Below are 19,246 nucleotides of genomic sequence, written 5' to 3' on the forward strand. Positions count from 1 at the left end.
TTTGCTCAAATAAACTAAGTTTCACTTCAGCTTAAACCCCAAGGCAGTTAAAACCCTGCTGGATCACACAGCCCAACAAAGTGCAAGGGCCAGAAACAAGGGTAAGCCTTAGCCCAGTACATAATTTTTATCTCACCAAGCTCTTAAAAAGAAGTATAAATTTAATGCAGTAACAAACAGGAAGGACACAACCGACGTACATAGTAAATGGTCATAACAAAACAACTTGACATTACTTCAGTTAACTCACAAAATGCTCTGTTAGAAGTTTAATCAACAAGAAGCCTTATTTCTCATATGGCTGTTATTTTAGATCTTAAAACAAGAAACAATAATCAGAAAATGTAATGCTTAACAAAGTTAATCAATCTGATAAACCTATACAGATATACTTCTGGGTAATAATAATAATGCCTTAGAACAGGTAGTGTGGTGAATTGCATTTAAATGAGATGTACTGATAAAAGGACGTATTTTAAAAGCCTCGGTGTTGCTGTGAAGGAGGAGGATCTCTAGGTACTGGGAATATAAATTTTCTTCTTAAGGTATACGCCGGTTGGGGCATCTGCTTCTTTGTCCCCAGGCGGTCAACACGTCTGCCCACATCTTCATTAACTTCTGTAAGAATTGACAAAATATCCTCACCCCTACAGCCAGAAGGAGAGCAAAAATAAATAAAAAAAAAAAAGAGTGATAAATGAGCAGATGGCACTTCATTTAACACCTCCCAGATCATTTAGAAGATACAGTATAAACATTTAAAACACAAACCCCACATTCTTTTCTCCAAATTTGTTCTCATTTGGGTCATAAAAGACCTTTTCTTACTCCGTCTTGCTTGATTCATCCAGTAAAGAAAAATAATGGAATAAAATATTTTTACCTAGACGCACTGAAGAAACAGATGGCTCTGCCTTAAAAAATATAGATGGGAAGTTTTGGGTTTTTTTACAATAAACTTCACGTTCTCCAGATTATGGTATTAGCAGCGTGAATGTAAATTTATCAGTGGTGAGCAAACAAATCATCAGTTCAACTAATTTTGTCCACCTCAGAACATGGGTTAGTGTTCCTATGTGAATTTGCCTTTGGAGAAAAAAAAAGGGGAAGTTCCTCCCACTTGTTCATGGAAGAGCTAAGCAAAGTATTTACCTTGGTACCAACAACTGTAGCTTGCTGCACAGGGACTGAATATACCAAGTACCCTGTTGAATGTGCCGGAAAGAGGCATATCCATCAATTGTGGCCATGCCTAGGAGGAAATCGGCCTCTTCAGGAATACTTTCGGAAGGAGAAACGCTCTGTTGCATGGAAGGCAACTCAGGAATTTGTGCATCAGCTTCAACATAGACAGGACGCTGTATCTCTTTACCCTGGCATGCTTGGATGAAGAAGAGTTTGGGTTTTTCAAACAGCTGTGGACATTGTTTGGCAGTGAAGTGGGACATGATCATGCGAATTGATACAAGTTCCTCGTCTTTCCCATAGATCGCTCCTGACTCTCCATGAGATAGAATACAACATATAAAACAGTCCCTATCTTTGTGATCTTGCAAATGCTGCCAAGTTCGCATGAGATCTTTAATCTCCCAGGACGTCTGATTTTTGTAAGTCCAAACATCCAGACCAAGCCATGTGAATACTCGCTCCAGTTCCTCTGTAATTAAAAGAAAGATAAAAGGAAAAACTGAGGCAGTAGAAAACCATTTTATGAAGTCACTATGCAAGCTAATCTGAACTGGGAAAGACCTTACAACCTGACACTTCCTCAGATTCATCCTTATACTACTATCAACTAAAGGTTAACTGGAATAAAAAAAGACGGCATCAGCTCAACACATAATTCCTGGATTTTTCTGGACAAGTTTCAGAAAATACAATGACATTTTACAATGTATAATGACACACTAAGTGAGCTCACAAATGACTCCTGAAAATATGAGGAATCCCCCCTTAAGTTTCAGATTAGATCTTTCAAAAGTTTCCTCACATCATTATTTTCAGTTGCAGTTTTAACTATTTGAGTTTCATACACAAGAGAAAACCAGAAAGAACAGACTAAAATAAGAAGTACGCACAGAGCTGCTTGATGCCAGAATTTTGCATTGTATTATGTAGAATGATGATTTAGTTTAGTTTTAGTTCTTTATTTCAGCTATAGATAAGGGCCAAGTAAGAGATTCTTAAAATGCTTCAAGAATGATCCAACTGCATCAGAAACTCAGTGGTTATTCATCCTTTCACCCTTCCTCCCTTAGGATACACAAATGACATAATTTAACACATATCAAACATTTTACTCTTCAAGAATATTAACTAACTAAAATACAGACAATAAAATATAGAGCAATACTAGACAATCAACTCACATGGGGAAACAGATCCTCCAATCCTCCAAAAGTATCACTTCAGTAACTTACCAGCATCTTTGCAAGAACCTTTCCTCTCCTGAAGAGACCCATCGAACTCAACGTTATTAATAACAAGACAAAATCCTCTGTGGGGTCCATCCATTTTGTAGCTTGTCATCTTTTGTAGAAAGGAGAGAAAAAAAGCTTACAGTCTCAACGAATTTATTCAACTTACTCATATTTCCTTAACATGTCTCAAAATTGTCATCCCAAAATTAGAGGCACCTAAGACTGTGGGTTACTTTTGAAAAGCCGGAACTCAATGGCGTCTCCTTGTGTGAAAAGACTGTGGGTGAATCCTCAAGCACACTCTGCCATCATACTATCAAACTGTAGAGGAAAGGTTTAGCAGCTGAGTTGTTCATCTGCATGCAAAAGAGAGGATTCAGCAGCTAAACTCTGCAATCTGAACTGATGATGGGGATAAAAGTCCCAAACTATTTCCAATGTCATGACAATATTTTAACTTCAGATGGCAAAGGGTTCACAGTGAAACTATAGGATATTAGACATCTGAGGTTTTTTTTCAAGAGTAGTGATGAATACCTGGAGCAGGTCGTTCATACTTAAATCACTGGAAATGGATTCAAGCAGAACAGAGATCTCAGAAGTGCATAAACCTGCCACACTACCAGTTTTGCTAAGACTTAAAAGTTATCTACCACTCTTAAGAAAGAACGTTTTAAAAACTGAAAAGTCATCAAAACTTCAAGTACCATCTCTTCAAGTCCAACCTTGGGTTGAAATAAAAAACTCCAACCACTCCAGTTCCTTTCTGCTTGCTAGAGAGAGCAACAAACATCTGCTTTTGTGGATTTTAGTAGAAAAAAATTAAGGCCACACTCCAAGCTCCTTCAACAGTAGCAAGAAGTACTTTTGCTACAGCAGTCTGAACTGCAGGTGATGAAAAGATACGTTATAGCACAGAACATCAAGAAATTAAATAGCTATAAACAAATGCAGTAACTTGCTCCCTCAATATCCATGCTCATCAAAAGGAAAGAGCCAGAGGGAGAATTCAGTGGCTACACTGCTGTACAAGACTAAAGAGTGCACATAAGGCTTCTAAGAAGGGATCTCACAAAAGGGATCTTTTCTTCTGTACCAAGACATCTGGTTTATTGATGAAGATTTTTATAAGCCTGCAATAGCTTACTAAAAACTCTTGCCTTCTTTTATCCTTCTCACAAGGTCTTTGCATGCTACCCCTTATTGCTTTTAATTTCAAGATGCCCTGAAGCTTTTTCTAAGCCAGATCCAGAAAGAGAGAACTGTGAAGCTATATTTGCCTCCGTGTCTTGCACATTCTGCTGCCATCTCCGAAACACAGAACTTAAGAAAATGCCAAACGTTTTGCCTATATCAGGAACATAAGCAGATGTGTGGATAACATCAAGGGTGTTATGCCTGTTTTGCTCCCACCACACCTTTCAATACTGGTAAATTTCTGGCCTCCAGATTAAAATATTCTCTGCAACATTCCAGTTGATCAGACAACCCAAAAAACTTTATGAGATACGCAGGCATCTCACATGTCCTTGCATGCGAGGGATTGTGTCCTCCTTGCATGTCATTACAGGAATGAAGACCTCACACACCCAGCTATTCAAAAAGAAGGATTTAGGAGATTGTCTCAAACCTTGGATTCATTTTCCACATTGCTGAATTCTCCAGGCAGCTCCAGGTTCATTTCAGAGAAGCCTTGTGTAAGATTAGCTGCTTTGTTATCTAGGAAAAAAAACCCAGCATAGATATTTATGAAGAGAAATCCAATATTGGTGGACATAGCAAAAAGGAGTTTAGCTACAATACAGCACTTTTTGTATTTGAAATACTGTTTCATTGAAAGGAATAATTCCTCTGTATGCAATAGCATCGTCATGTTCAAATGATATATTCTGAACATGTCTCAAGTTATTTTTATTATATATATTTTTTTGTGACAAAAGCAAGGTTTCTATTTGTATTGGTATTGTGGAACAAAGATATCCATGGTACAAGGATAGATTCTACCTCAGACATTCAAATTAATTTTTAATTTGGAAATAAGCTCAGAAATAAACTGTTCTGCAATGTTACTACTGAAGGTCCCATTACAGATTTTTTTTTTGTTCCTGAATCACTGATGATAACTCTCACACCAATTTTAAGAGCAAGGCTGCACTGACAGAGCTTGAAAGTGGAAAAGAGCTGACAGATGTTGTACTGCTATACTTTGCAACTGGTCATTTGACGTGGAGTCACAAAGATGGATGCAAACTACCCAGTTATTTCTACTGAAACTTTTCAGAGATCTGATACAAAATGTAACTTTATTTATTGCTGCTTTATTTACTTTTCCTGAATCCCTAAAATGCTTGTCTCCTTTTGTACAAATCATATGCTATTTAATGCATTTTAAACATCCATCTCTACCACGCAACACCCCCTGGCTCTTCAATACCATGATCTATACAGCAAAAGAAGTCAGAGGGAAAATACTGCAGCCAAAAAATTAACGTTTCAATTTTATAAACAGTCATAGTGTCCTATTCTCTTGTCCTCCCAGGGATATCTAAATAGAAAACTTGTTTTTCAGGAAAGAAATCATCTTTTTGCTTCTCATCAGATTGGCCCTTACTTCACTTCCCAGAAAACACTTTAATTAGTTTCTAGTATACAAGTGACAAAGTACACAGGATTTGCCAGTTTTCTCTTGCCTTTTTTTTATTTGTGCAGAAAGCAAAAGACCATTCCAAGAAGACAGCAAGGTAGGTGTGTTGTATTAAACCAAATGCTAGAAATTTCCCAGAGAGAGTAAAGGAATGCAACATTAAACAAAAAGGTAACAAAAACCAAACATATTTTCAGAAATCCTTACCATCGATATTAGAACCGACGGATTTGATTGAGGTCTCCTATTTTTTGAGTGGGGGGAATACCATGTTAAAAATCATTATTATGTATAAATAAGTTTTCATAGCGATTTTAGCAAAATAGGCTTAATACAAAGCTCTTTATGTAGTGAGTAGGAAAAATACTGAATTCATACGAGCAGCAGAGCATTTAATAATGAAATTACAAAAGACATCCCCACTTACAGCAAATCTCACAGAGCTGGAAACAATTACATTTTCTCTTAAGGATAAAGGGAAACAGCAAAGAGTTTTCTTTCACTTCCAAATGATCCTCTCACTATAGGGGTAGGCAGTCACTATAAACAAAATAAAAGACCCAACACAGTCCCATACCAATTCTCTTGGATAGTCAATTATTTGAGTATCAATCATTATAGTTAGTGATTCTATAGTCCTGCCTATGAGATATCTTCTAGCAGTAAGTGTCAATGGTTTATTATACAGCATGGAAAAAGTGTATAACCTCTCATCATTTTAAAGAAAAATCAAACATGATCATCAGGATTATGGAAACAGTCTCTTAATCTTTTTTTTTCCAATTCTTTTAAATCTATGTTTTCTTAATAAGATTACATTCATTTTCTCACTATGCCAAGTGCCATGCAGGAATGCTATCCCAAACCCTCTGCACATGTAGAGCAAATATAGCTCGAAACAGCAGTACTGCAACCTTCTTGATACTAAGTAGCTCATTTTCCTCAGCTCTTGTCTACCAGAACTTCACTTCTGGGAGTACCCTTAGAGATATCACTGGTTTTCCTCATTCATAACTGGGTTAAAACTCCCTCTCTTCCTCTCCTCTTCCCCAAAAAAAAGATCAGTTATAGCCCTGGTAAGTTGCTGCAAGAGGGTTTTAACTAATCATGGACTGGTACATTGCGAAAATGGCACCACGCTTTTTTTAGCGGCAGCAGTTTGAACTGACCATCAAAGTATGGTGTTAGCCTTTAGAGATAGTTTAGTGTTGATCAGCAGAAACTTTAAAAATCAGCACCAAGTGACTGACCCATTCTCCAAAAGGCACCTGTCTAGCTTTTTCTCTTGCTCATCTCTCTTCCTAACATTATTTTAATTAATTTTTTCCCCAACTGTACATGACCAATAGTAGTATTTTTGACTTCCACTATTTGATGCTATATGCAGCGGTATTTCTTACATGCTGAACAAATATGCTTGTTCCCTTCATAAATCAAGTAAGAAGGTTTAGCAAAAAATCTCACACCCAGTATGGTTTCAAAATAAAGGCAAGAAAATAAAACAACCCCTCAAATGACTAAAACCCAAGCTGGCTGTATGTACTCCAGTGTACCTGTGGGGAAGTGAATACTCTGATGTCTCCAGTGTGAAACAGTGAAGATTCCTTAATTGGGAGAGTGTTCTCCTGCTGTGGCAGAGACACTAAGAGCAGAAAGAGACAAAATGAGAGACAAAATGCATTTTAGTTAAACCAGTATGAACCTGCACGTTAGGAAAATGCAGACCTACACTTACTGAAAGATATATTAAAATAGAAAGCAACTTTGAAACACACTCAGAAAGCACAGGGGAAAGGAACTCATGAAATGCTGAGTGCCCTTGCACCTACTGGGGAGACATAGCTTTGTACTTCCCAGAATGTGATTCCCAGTCCTGAAATAAATAGAAACCAAACTTTTTTCCAGTATGCTTACAGTCACTCCACAGGATGTTAAATGAAGGAATATTACAAACTGCAGTATAACCCCTGATAACATGAATCACACATTTAATAATACTGCCTACCACATATCAGACGCAAACACACACACAGTTTGCCCCTCCAGCTTATTAGCAGGCAACTGCCTTGTTGTAGTGTACATTCATAAATCATAAAGTGCCATTTACAGGACAGTCATCATCATCTCAACACTATTCATGGGGAAATAGAAAAGGGAGACATAACTATAGATAGATTTTGAAGTTTCCCAGGCTAACCTGTATGTGCTGAACTGCTCTGTGTGGCCTCAGACATTCCAGCATGCCCCTATTGGAATTCAGCTAGGAAGTAAAGCAAGCTAGGGACTGTTATGCCAAATTTGTGTGTGAAGATGAGTGATCCCACTCTAGCTCCTATTCTAGCAACGCACCCATGGGACCTTGAGGTTCAGTTCCCCAGACCCTTCTAGTGCTCCTTGCATTTTAGCAAACCCACCTCCTGACTCTGAATTTCTCACCTTTTGCCTTTCTGTAGCAGCTTACTGTTTCCAGAAGATCAGGTGAAACCTGCATACAGACGTCCTCCAGTATCTGTACATTGTTTTCAGTTAAAAGGCCCTGTTTTTCCAATAAAATCAGCAATTCCAGAGCAGACTGACAGCCAAGAGGAGAGAGAAAAACTTGTTATTGTTCCTTAGAACTCAAAACCTGCCTCAGCCCTGTCTGCCTCAACCAATCACATTACTACCTGTTTTGCTTCCTACCAACAAGGTCCAAACAGTCAATTTTACATCCCTGTTGGAGGTGGAAATGTTGCTCCATGGAAAGCTACTAGTTGCATGATTATTTGGTATGGCCTTGTTTAAACAGATTGACCCAAACCATATTAATGACTCTTGGCTTTGAGAAGGCTTTGTTACTGTGAAATGGTACCAATGACATATGGACATGACTCATCTTCAGCCACCTTTGCACATGACTCAAGCGGGGCAAAGATTTGATTTGTCACCTTTTTATGATCTGTGAACTGTCAATGATTGACCTTGGCACAAAGCACGGAGTTCCACACTTACCTGTAAGTGTTTCTTCCTTGCTAACCCTACAAACGCTGACCAGCCTAGTTGCAGATTATGCTCTATTCTGCTTCATACTTTTCCTCCTATTTACCCCCCTCCTTCTTCCCTTCCCGCCATATACGTGTTTGTCTCTCTCCTCACGTACAAGAGTTATCCGTCGCCTTGGAAGACAGTTTTGCAGGAGGAATATGATATCCTTCAACATGTCACCAGTAATGTTCTCTGACAATTCATACAGCATCTGCCTGTAACAGAAATACAGCGAGATAAAACCAGAACAGAAGACAGCGTAGAAACTAAAAGCAATCTGAGAACTTAAAAATGGAAAGGGAAACGGTATGTCATAGATGGCAGTAATGGAGAGAACATAATCCCACTGCGAGCTTACCTGTACGGAGACACTTTTCCCTTCTCGTGCAGACATTCTTGGACTTTCTCCTTGGTATAACCAAGTTTCTTGAGCAAGGAGTGACATTTAATTCTGTATAAGAGTTCAGCTAGCAGGAAAGTGTCTTCCTCATTCAGATATTCTTCAGCCATAAGAAGCTGAAAGATGTCCACTGCTGACTTCACATTTTCTAGTTTCTTGAAGGGGAGCAAGTCAGTACAGAGAAATTTTAAAGCTGCTACATCTTCAGCCACCAGATTTTCATCAAGGAGCAGAAGCTGTGTACGGAACTTCAGGCTTGCATCATCCTCCATGTTGCTGGAACCAACAATCTCTGCCTGAAAATATAAAGCAAACACTAGTAACACTTGAATCTTCAGAACAACAGTCCTTGTAATAAGATTTCATCCAACAGGTGTTTGGAAGCCCTGGATTCTCTGCAGGAGAGGAGTTACCTTTTAAATAAATTTGAAACTTACTCCCTTCTCCAAACACAAGACTACAAAGATCAGATATGGCAGAAGCTCTGAACAACCCTGGCTAAATTTGAAGTTAGCCCTGCTCTTAGCAGAAAACTGGGCTAGATGACCTTCTGTTTCTTTCAAACATCTTCCATGTTCAGATCTTTGCTTCCCTCCATTGTTTGTACGTGGGAAGAGCCCCTGCAGTAACTTATTACAACTCTGAGTGGAGTGAGCACTGTAGTTCACATATATATTCCTTGATCTGCAGTCTGAGGGCTCATTCTTCTCCTGTAGCAGGCAGGTGTTCCTCTGTTACAAGCCTGACACCCAAGCTGAACTGTGGAATATCCATCCATTCCCAGTCGTACCTTGCTACCGGACTGCATTTCATATTTGGCACAGGGAAACCCTAAAGCCTCCCTTGTAAGTAAACGTCAACTAAAAAGTAACAGTGCTCAGTCTAAATAGGCTCTGCACAAGCAACTCAATCTTACTTAAGTTCAATAGACTAATCACCCTTCCACTACAACAACTTCTTCCATGTGGCCTAGGCAGTTCTTTTCTGCCTGTGGAAGGTTATATAGGTAAAAAGGTGCCTCAGTGCCTTCTGTTCAAATGGGTAGGCAGGTCTTTTGTTTAGAGCAGCTGGAAGCAGCAAAGCTTTCTACATGAGGGAGCACAAGAGAAAAATCAGAGAAGTGGACTAGGGACAAAACCTCTGAAACCAAAGCCTTTGAACCATCTGGGAGGACAGCTCAGCAGATAAACCACACAAGATATCACAGCACATGGGGGCACAGAGGGGAGACTGTTGCAATTTTGTATTCAGAGGCAGACAGAAAATACAATCCCCAAGTCTAGATGCCCAATGTCCTGGTTTCAGGTAAAACAGAAACAAGTTTCTGTTCAGTAATTTTACTTTTCAGTTAAGTCTAACAAACTGCACTCTCTGAAATGAACAGTATATTTTTTCAGGCAGTATCTGCTTCTAGCAGAGATAAGGCTTGATGTTTATAGTTAACACCAAGGAATGATATGCAGAGAGGCTCCTGCTTATACTTGTTGCTGTAACAACCAAGGTCAGCTAACTTTGATATTTGTCCCATTGCAGGGTTGGAAGTGGAAAAGCGTAAAGGGGTCCCACCTGCAGGGAGAAGCAGACAGGACAGGTGACCCAAAACTGACCAACAGGGTATTCCATGCCATCTGCCTCATGCTCAGTATAAAAGTTGAGGGATCAAAGGGGTCAGCTCTTTCTTCAACGGCCATCATCTGAGGAGGGGTCTGTCTGTTTGTCTGCCTTTGATACAGATCCGGAATCCAGTTCCCATCGGTCACCGAGTCCAGTCTGAGACTTTTCCAGTGCCTGCCAGTGATGTGATCTTCATCCTGGGAGCTTGATACTGATTTTGTATATGTTGTATATATTTCATTATTCTCTTTTTTTATATTACTATCTTTTCTTTCTATTATTTCATTATTAATAGTTTATTTAAAGTGGTTTAGTTTCTTTTAAACTCATAAGTCATTTTCTCTTTCATCCTTCTCTCCCAGAAGGGAGAAGTTGGGGAGAACATCTGTTGTTCGTTTTACTGTCCAGTCCAGCCCAAACCATGACACTCAGTTAGAAAATAAGGTTTGAAAGAATACAGGAACCCTGAACCGTGTCCTGTCCCTAAGTCACAAGTCTAAGCCTGTGCAAAAAAAAAAGTCAGATTGCTTTTTCCTATATTCAAACTTACTCTCCCACAGCTCAATAATTGTCCTTCAGATTCTCTCTCTCCACATATGAAATCCCATGTGTTGTTACACCCTCTTCACTCAAGCTGTTATCAAAAAGGCTCAGATCTCAGTTATCTACACAAAAAAACCCTGTATCACTTCACAGTAAATCAGACTTTAAACTCATTTAGCTAAAAGCTACTTTAAAATCCTATCTAGATGCTTCAATCAACTAAATATAGCAGAATAATTTAGGTTAAACTGATTCCTGCCTAAAATAACGAGCCTATATAATCCAGGTTCAAACCGAATTATGATAATTCAAGAATTTAGAACCAATGATTTCAATTAAATGAGTTTAAAAATCATCGCCTTAGGAGAACAGGGCAAGTTGTGTGTAAACCAGGTGTAGTTGTTTCATCAGCAAATCAAACTGAAGCAAGTTCCAGTACAAGTTCCTTCATCTACCTTTAAAATAGCTTTCAAGTCTGTGTTGCTGCCATTCTTGGAAAGCTTTTTTCACTCCAAAGATTTCCCGCTTGAGTTTGGAATACCCTCAAGACCTCCCACCGCGTGCTGCATACATTAGCTGTCTAATCTCACTTTCCCACCTCTGTACTCAGGGCAGGCTCGGCTGGCCCTCTCTCCCAGACGGCGCCCTGCCTGCACATCCACTGCTCAGCCTACCGCTTTGGTGTTTTTAGAACCCCATACTACTTCATGCATTTTACAGGCCATTTATAAAACACCATGGTAAAAACCAGAGTCCTAAAGCAAAGAAGGAAATCGAGCAAACAATCCCTATTTCAGTAAAACAAGATGATGCTAACCACCCAGCACTAACACACACGGGGCCCAGGACCTACCTGCTCCCCAGGTCTGCTGTGGCTCACGCTAACACAGCTAGAGCTAGCAGGGCATTAGCAAGCAGAACATCGATGCACAGGAAGGTGCTGGATCAGCGCCTCTAATTTATGTTTTGCGATATATCCTGAGAAGGAAAATCACATAAAATAAACAAAAATTATCAAATTACTACTTTTTCCTTTAAAGTTTTATTGATTGTGACGCTGCCAGACTAGAAGATGCAAGAATAACGCAAAAGCACGGAGCCCAAGAGAATGCCGGGGCACATGCCACAGCCCCACAAGCAAGGGCAGTACTCAACTTCAGGCCCGCGGTTAGCCCGGCGGTAGCTACACCATACCGGAAGGAAGGAAAGAAGGAAGGAAGGAGCGGGATTTAGCCTGCGGACTTGAGAGCTGAAGCCTTTCTTCGTTCCCTCTCCATTTTAATCCCCCCTCTCTTACCTCTTACGTGACTTCCGACCCCGTCCCCTCTCTCGGCAGCCACTCTCGGGGCGGCGCTCAGCGCTTCCCGGTTTATTCCCGGCCAGCCGAGAGCCGGCGGTGCGCGCCCGAGTGCTGAGTCACGACGCCACACCTCCCCGCGGGGGTAGGGCGCGGAACCTTGCGCCCTGCCGGAGCTGGGGGTGAAGGCGCTGCCAGCCGAGGCTGTGCGGGAAGGAGGCGGCATCCCCGATGGCGGGGGCGGAAAGGGGGACAGAGTCGATCGGGGACAAGGGGTTGGGGGCACGTCCTGGAGCGCCACCCCACTGCCAGTGGGCGGGCGGGCTCCCACGGAGCGCAGCGGCGCCCCCCGGGGCCGGGCCGGGCCGAGCGCCGGGAAGCGGCCGCGCTGGGCCGCCCTTCTGGCCGAGCCCGGGCCAGGACCCTCTCAGTACTCGGCCTCGGGGGTTGTGAACCTCCAGCCCGTTCCTCCGGGACGAGGAAATTTCGCTAGATAGTCAGAAAAAAGCAACCGACAACGTTTCCGGGACGAAATACAAGAAGTGACCAGTAACTCTCTTCGCTTTTGTTGTCAAGCCATTTTAAAGGAGGCTTAATCGCAAAAGAGCCCCAAACATTCCTGGCAGGCTCTTTGGCAAATGTTTTTTGGTAGCCAAATGTAACAAGCTGCAGAGATCTACAAGATGAGTCGACCAAGAGTTTCAAGAGTTCATTCCCTGGTCTAGAGTGAGACTGAAACAATCAGTCTGACTGCATGCAGAAATTTTCTTAGAAAACCTGCTTGAAACCCAGCATTTGTAATTTAGTAATAATAGTAATTTAGTGGTAGCAGTTAACAGCACCAATTTTACTGAATCATGATGCTAAACAGCACCAATTCAAATCACATTTCTGATGATGTTTCTACAAAACACTGAAAATACACTCAGAGTAACACAAATTTGAAAATATGGCATGTACAGAAAGTGACAATCCACAAAAACATAATTCCTAAAAGACTTGTAATGTCTTACTGATTCTAATACAGAAACTGAAAAAAAGACATTCTCCAAAACAGCCACAGAAAAGCTGTCAAATAATTCTGTACAGGAGATACAGTTTAAATGGAACATAATCAGATACACAGCGGATCATCCACACAGACAGCAGCGTCTTCTCAGCAACATCATCCTGCATGTCAGAAATGTAAAACTCTAGAAAAACGAATTACCATAAACTGTCACAAAAAGCTTCTCTGGCTCAGGTATCTGTAACAGAAGTCACTGCTAATTCTTATGCAGAGTTGAAAGGGGGAATAAGTCATACAGCATGCTCCATCTACAACTGCTAACACTTGAACTTCCCCTTGAACCTAACTTATTTTCTGGATAATGAGTTGGCAACCGTTGTAAGGCATAAGTATGTAACAGTACAAAGTAAACTGGATTTATGGCTCAGTCATGTTAATGTAGGTGGCTGAGAGAAATCATGCAAACTAAGTCATGCAAAACACAGAATCTCCTGCCTCATGGGTCTCTGAGCTACTGAAAGACATCATCTATAATTCTGCCAATTCTCTTTTCCCTCTTCCATATATACAGCACATACAGAAGTACAACAAATGTTTATTTCAGTTATCAGACAGGAAAACTGAAATTCAGTGCCACAGAGCAGTGAGCCTGACAGCCTTGTTCCAAGCGCTGACAATGCACCAGTGGAGCAAGAGTGGTTTGTTTTATCTTGTTCAACAGTGGGTTTTGAAAACTAGATGTTTTGGCAGTCCATGACCATGACATTTCACCAGCATGTGACTAACATTCTAAACTCATGACGGATCCAGAATTAATTCTTTTCCCTCTTTTGTTTTGGCTACTGAACAGAAGTTTGACATCATTCAACCACTCTACCTGCAATACGTGTACAACTTGATGCAACTTAGGCCCTGCATCCAGTCATTTTCCAGACTCAAATTTTACATGCACAGTACTGCACGAACAGACAGTTCCTATCACCGGCACAGAGGGACACAAAAGCTATGGGAGAAGTGACAGACAACTTCTGGCATCACAAAATTCCTGTGTGTTAATAAGTACTGACTTCAGTGCTACTTTTCACTATGTAGGGAATCAATCTACCCACATGCCACCCTTGAAAGAGATGTCAAGGCAATAAATACTTGGATGAATTATTACAGAATGAGCATTCCTATGGTTTAAGAATCTACTGAGGGTCAAGACATCAGTGTAGAAAATTAATATCTGACATCCATGAATGTTGCACAATACATGACATGTCCCCACAGCTCTTTGGTCATTAGGGGGCTGTGATCACTTCCAACCCAAGCAGTCAGACACAAAGAGACTTTTTCACTGCAAGGGTAATTTACGGGAGCCTCTACAGTTTTCAAAACAGCATTTCTTTGTCATTTCTTAAGAGAACGGACAAGGACTTTACTTACTGTGTCAGGCACTTAAGGCAAAAAACATGTACACTTCATAACCCCCAAACCAAACCTATCTTGTCACAAAACTATCAGAAACAGAGTATATCCTATTGCTAATATTTTAAATAAATAGTTGTATACAGCATAACTCAAAAAAAACCCAGACCAACCAACCCACAAAAACCCACCACCTTGTTAGATCCTGTAAGGATAGCCACTATTATTCTTACTTCCTTTCTCCCACTTCTCTTTGCTTCTTTGTCCTTCCAATACCGATGCTGTCTTTCTCCTCCAAATCTTCTTTTCCCTACTTGTTCTCTTGGTTCTCCCAACCACTCTCCTTGTTCCTGCTTGAAATTTCTGTATTTCTTTCCCTCATCTCTCTGCCTCCTCTTGGTTCCATTCTCCCTGTTTTTGGTTGTCTATAAGGTAGCAGAAGTACTCATCACATGCAAAAGCTAGTAAGTGAAATAGGAAAAAGTGAGTTAATTTGTGAAAGAAATCACATTTATTAACATCACATAGATATATATGATAACTAGGAATTACATCTGATTTCTACAACCACAGAAAACATCCTTATTTCACATCATTTGCTTCATTTACCAGCCACCACAGGAAGTAACTTCTAAGATTCCAAATCTGTCACTTTATAATCCTTCTCTTACCCCATGAAACATAAGCAAGGTAGAGTTTCAAAATTACACTTCTGCTTTATTGTAAAATAGTCAGTTATTAAATATTCAGGGTTAGAAATGAATGCTATTTTCACTACCTATCGCATATAATACAGACCCTTCTGTTGACGGAATGCAGTAAATTCTCTATGGGAGTCTGTGGAATGCATATGAATGTAATTTTAAGACACAAAGTATTTTTAAAGACAGAAGCAAAATTACATTAGTTTAAGAAAAGGACCGGTTCAATAGGCCCTTTCTTAAAAAACAGTAAACTCAAAGGAATTCCTGCCCCCTCTCCCTGCCCTGCTATGATGCATTTATTTCCAAACCTGTAATATCATAAAATTGGATTTAATATTTTTACTTTAATGCTTATAGAGAACTTTTGCAAAATACTATTTTCTATTTTTCCTCTTATGCCTGCGCCTACATAAAATTACAGTAATGCAAATAATGTATCCATAGTTTAACACACATTTTTGGGTTGCGTTTCCCAGTTCAAAGTTATTAAAAAGTTTCCATATACTTTTATTAAAGAGGACACTATAGCTTATGAAGCAGAAAGAGAAAATGAAATAATGAAATAGATACAATATAAATAAATATATTCAAAACTGGATCAAGTTCCTAGGAAGATGTCACAGACAGGCACTGGGGAAGTTCCAGACTGGACTCAGTGACAAAAGGGAACTGGAACACACTGACCACGATCAAAAGGCAGATGAGCTGACAGGATCCTCCTCAAACATCAGACATTGAAGAAAGAAAGAGAGCCACTGAAGAAGAGCCAAAGAAGAGCCAACCTGACCCCTTTGGTCCCTCAGCTTTAATCCTGAGGGTGTCAGATGAGATGGAACACCCAATTGGTCAGTTGGGGTCACCTGACCTGTCCAGGTCTCCCCAAAGGTGCAAGCCCTTCACAGGGTCAACAACCCAGTCAGATGACCCTGGCTGCCACAGCAACAAGTAAAAGCAAGAGCCTCTCTCACTGAACAGAAAGTTGGCTCTGCTTCACTCCAAACCAGGACATTTATATATTACACAAAATGGTACATTAATATAAATATATATTTATTTTAATATTAACATTTTATTATGATTAGCAAAACCCTCTTTCCTTTCTGCTTGCATGAAACACATGCTAGAAGGATGTATGGTGTAGCTACAGCAGAAACCAAGCAAGGCATGCCAAGGCCTTGACCTGTTTTCCTGGACAGGAGACTGTATCGGGAGTATTAAAAATTTGCAAGTGGCCTGCTTTAGGAGGGAACAGAATTCCATAAATTCAGTGACAATAAGTTTCAATACAACTCATCCAGGTTATACTGTTGTATAACAAGCACGTTAAGTGAACTCTTCATGTTAGGCGTCTGCTCCCCTGGAGAAAAAATTTCTGTATTTAGGACAATTTTCATCCGTGTCTTTTTCAGAAGCACAACTTGAAAAAAATAATAATCAATTAATAAAGACATATAATTTTTCATAAGCAAAAGCAGTGAGTGTGGGGTGTTTCATTTAATCCAGTCTTAAGAGACAGGGGCTGCCACGTGACACAGTTCAAATATGATAAAGTGTATTTTTACAACTATGGCTGCTGCAATGAGTGTGAATCCTGTTTCAGCTTCCACAAAACATCTGCCAAAATCCCACATTTTTTTAGCTGTGTGGTTAGATTACTGGAAAGCCCTGCCACATGTAGACTTATTTTTGCATCAGTGGAAAACACAGCCCAAGCCATGGCAGACTGTCTCATTTATTAACATATACCCTCGCGTGCTGTGGGCAGTACTGACATCATGAGGTCCTGGGTGAATCACAACGTCTAATGCAGCAGATAGATGGAATCCAAATTATTTAAAAGACCATCTCTCCTTCTGTTTTGCTAGTCTGTGGAGGCATGCAAGCCAGAACTTGTTAATGAAGAACTGGCATTACCGGGTAGGCATTCTTTCCCAACACATTTTCCATTATTAGGATCTGGGGAAAATACCCGGTGAATTTCAGTGGTTTGCACTGGCTTGTATTTGTTTTTAGCATCAACAGAAGAACCTAGATCAGTGCACTGCTAATAGTACGCTGACAAACAACCAATGAAACAATAAAAACACAAACCCCTGTAAAATCCAACAGCTATACAGTTAAAGAGTTCTTTCCAGTGTTTACCTGTTGTACTTGGTTTTAAGATCTGTTGCAGTGCTATACGATTGCTGCCATTCTCATGCAAGCTTTCAGAACATTCTGTATTAAAATATAAAGACTAGTGCCTTACCACACCAAAACGTTTCTAAATTCCAGGATTTGGAAGCAATGGGTACTTTAGATGTACATGCAACAACAATGCATAAAGTGGAAATATGTGTGAAACTGTCTGGGTCATAGTAAGTGTTTCTTGTTAGCCACTTCAGAGGTGTCCTTTCCAACAGCAGTTAAGTGGGAGAAAGAAAAAGTTTCTTCCTCAGTGTGTGCTGGAGCAAAAGTGAGTATTGTTGGCTTGGGTCAGTGGTCTTATTCCATTCATAGACTTTTCCATTTAGTTCCGTATGGATATCTAATATAGAGAGTTTCCTGCAGCAACAAAAGTAAAAAGCTTTCTATTAGAGAATGAAACAAGACACCATTTAAGAATCCACAAGAGAGAAGACAACTCTTCTCTCAGCAAGGAGAAAGTTTCAAATTTCAGTCTTTATTGCAGAGGTTACACCTCTAAAACCCAAGGCTGAATATGCATTTTGTAAACAATCTATTATAACTCAAATCACCATTGTGATATTGGTTATGCTGACATGATGATCTGTGATTTCATTACAAGGTTTTAGGGTCTGTAAAAAGGTACTAAATGTTAACCACACAACTACTTTGAAAAACAGTTGCTAACTCCCTGGCAGATCAATTGTACAAGGAAAACCTTTGTTGTTAAGTTAAATACCCAAACTTATCTGCTCAAATTCCTTTTGATAATCTCTTTAGATAGACTAAAGTTTTCTGATAGTTTATATTCAAGATTACAAATTGGCAATCTAGTGGCTCCCTGAGCGGTAGGTTAATTAGATCTAAAGAAAGGACAAAATTCTTCCCATTCATCTGCCTTGTCCCCACACTTAGGCATTGACTCTTTATATTTGCAAGCAGAGCCCTTCCTAATGATAAAAGGCAATCCTCAATTTGGCAGAAGCCTGTGTGTGCCTCGTAACCTCAGAGAAGGAAGGTTTCCAATCCTGTCTAAAACACTGACATACATTACCCAGCACAGATTCTTCCTTTCTCACTCTGCAAGACCCATTGCCATAAACCACTTTCATTTTACGGTCCAGAATCAGAAACTTCACTCTTACTTTAGACTACCTTCCTGTGCCATCGTTCCAACATCAGGTACACTTATCTTTTAACATATGACACAGCATGAAGACACTTTTCAGGACAGACGGGATGAAACTTAAGGTTTCTCGTTCTCTAGGACAGCAAGCTGTCATAGGAAAAGGGTTCTTTTTTCCTCTTTGTTTTATTTACCTTTTATGAGGATTGCGGAGTAGCTCAGCCAGACAGCGCAGATAATATGAGGATGATCTTGGAGATTTTTCTAGCGTAGACACATCCACCTTGCACTGACTCCAAAAGATGTCTGCTACTTGGGGGATAGTGACTTTGCAAGGGATTTTTGCGTTAGCAATGATTTTCTCATCATTACCATCTACTTCCAACAGACTAGTACATTCTTGCTCATTTTCTGGCACAATGTAGCTCTGAATAAAAAAAAGCTTCGGTTTTCCTAGGAGTTCAGGACATGAGTCTGCTGTAAAGTATTTCTTTATTTGTTCCAAAGGGAATCCAGAAAAGGTATGGTCTGTACAGAAGATGCTCTGAGGACTTCCACGGCTGACCAATATGCAGATGAAGCTGTCACAATTTCTGTGCTTCTGCAACCTTGCAACTTCAAGCAATGTTTGACTCATGGTATTCATATTTAAATATCTGTGACAAAGAATGTCATAGCCTAAGCCTCTGAAGGTCTCTTCCAACAAATCTGAAAAAAGAAAGATATAATTAAATCACAGCACACCAAGGCTCAATTTCAAATATTCTGAATTACAGCATTTACAGTATTTTGCTACTGGAAATATTTATTTTAAATATTTACGATTAATATTGTGACAAAATGTTTATTAAAAAAATCGGGAGGACTTGATGTTGATCACAGTACATTA

General features: G+C 39.9%; 2 protein-coding genes across 9 annotated transcripts in view; both read right to left on the minus strand.

The window, feature by feature from the left end:
* Positions 1 to 143: 143 nt before the first annotated feature.
* LOC134518270 (caspase-10-like) lies at positions 144 to 17,443 on the minus strand. Of its 5 annotated transcripts, none has more exons than XM_063340814.1 (12): positions 11,943 to 12,407; positions 11,499 to 11,623; positions 10,055 to 10,313; positions 8,447 to 8,784; positions 8,204 to 8,303; positions 7,501 to 7,636; positions 6,618 to 6,706; positions 5,272 to 5,308; positions 4,051 to 4,139; positions 2,421 to 2,529; positions 1,153 to 1,657; positions 144 to 647 (listed from the first exon to the last, which is right to left on the minus strand). In XM_063340814.1, exons 3-12 carry the CDS (start codon positions 10,109 to 10,111, stop codon positions 476 to 478), a joined length of 1,632 nt encoding a protein of 543 aa, XP_063196884.1. In that variant the 5' UTR covers positions 10,112 to 10,313; positions 11,499 to 11,623; positions 11,943 to 12,407; the 3' UTR covers positions 144 to 475. The 5 variants fall into 5 exon arrangements, with proteins under 5 accessions (XP_063196884.1, XP_063196885.1, XP_063196886.1 ...); XM_063340815.1 differs by lacking the exon at positions 11,943 to 12,407 and adding an exon at positions 11,840 to 11,918; XM_063340816.1 differs by lacking the exon at positions 10,055 to 10,313 and having other exon boundaries at positions 11,943 to 12,403.
* Positions 12,927 to 19,246, minus strand: part of CFLAR (CASP8 and FADD like apoptosis regulator) — a 22,608-nt gene continuing 16,288 nt past the window's right edge. For all 4 annotated transcript variants that reach the window (XM_063340820.1, XM_063340819.1, XM_063340822.1 and 1 more), the window contains 3 exons: positions 18,552 to 19,065; positions 17,314 to 17,609; positions 12,927 to 14,822 (listed from right to left, as the gene is read on the minus strand). In XM_063340820.1, the coding sequence (XP_063196890.1) occupies positions 17,471 to 17,609; positions 18,552 to 19,065 (653 nt within the window). In that variant the 3' untranslated portion in view covers positions 12,927 to 14,822; positions 17,314 to 17,470. The remainder of the gene's footprint in view (positions 14,823 to 17,313; positions 17,610 to 18,551; positions 19,066 to 19,246) is intronic.

Source organism: Chroicocephalus ridibundus, chromosome 7, assembly GCF_963924245.1.
Source record: "Chroicocephalus ridibundus chromosome 7, bChrRid1.1, whole genome shotgun sequence".
Lineage (NCBI taxonomy): Eukaryota > Metazoa > Chordata > Aves > Charadriiformes > Laridae > Chroicocephalus > Chroicocephalus ridibundus.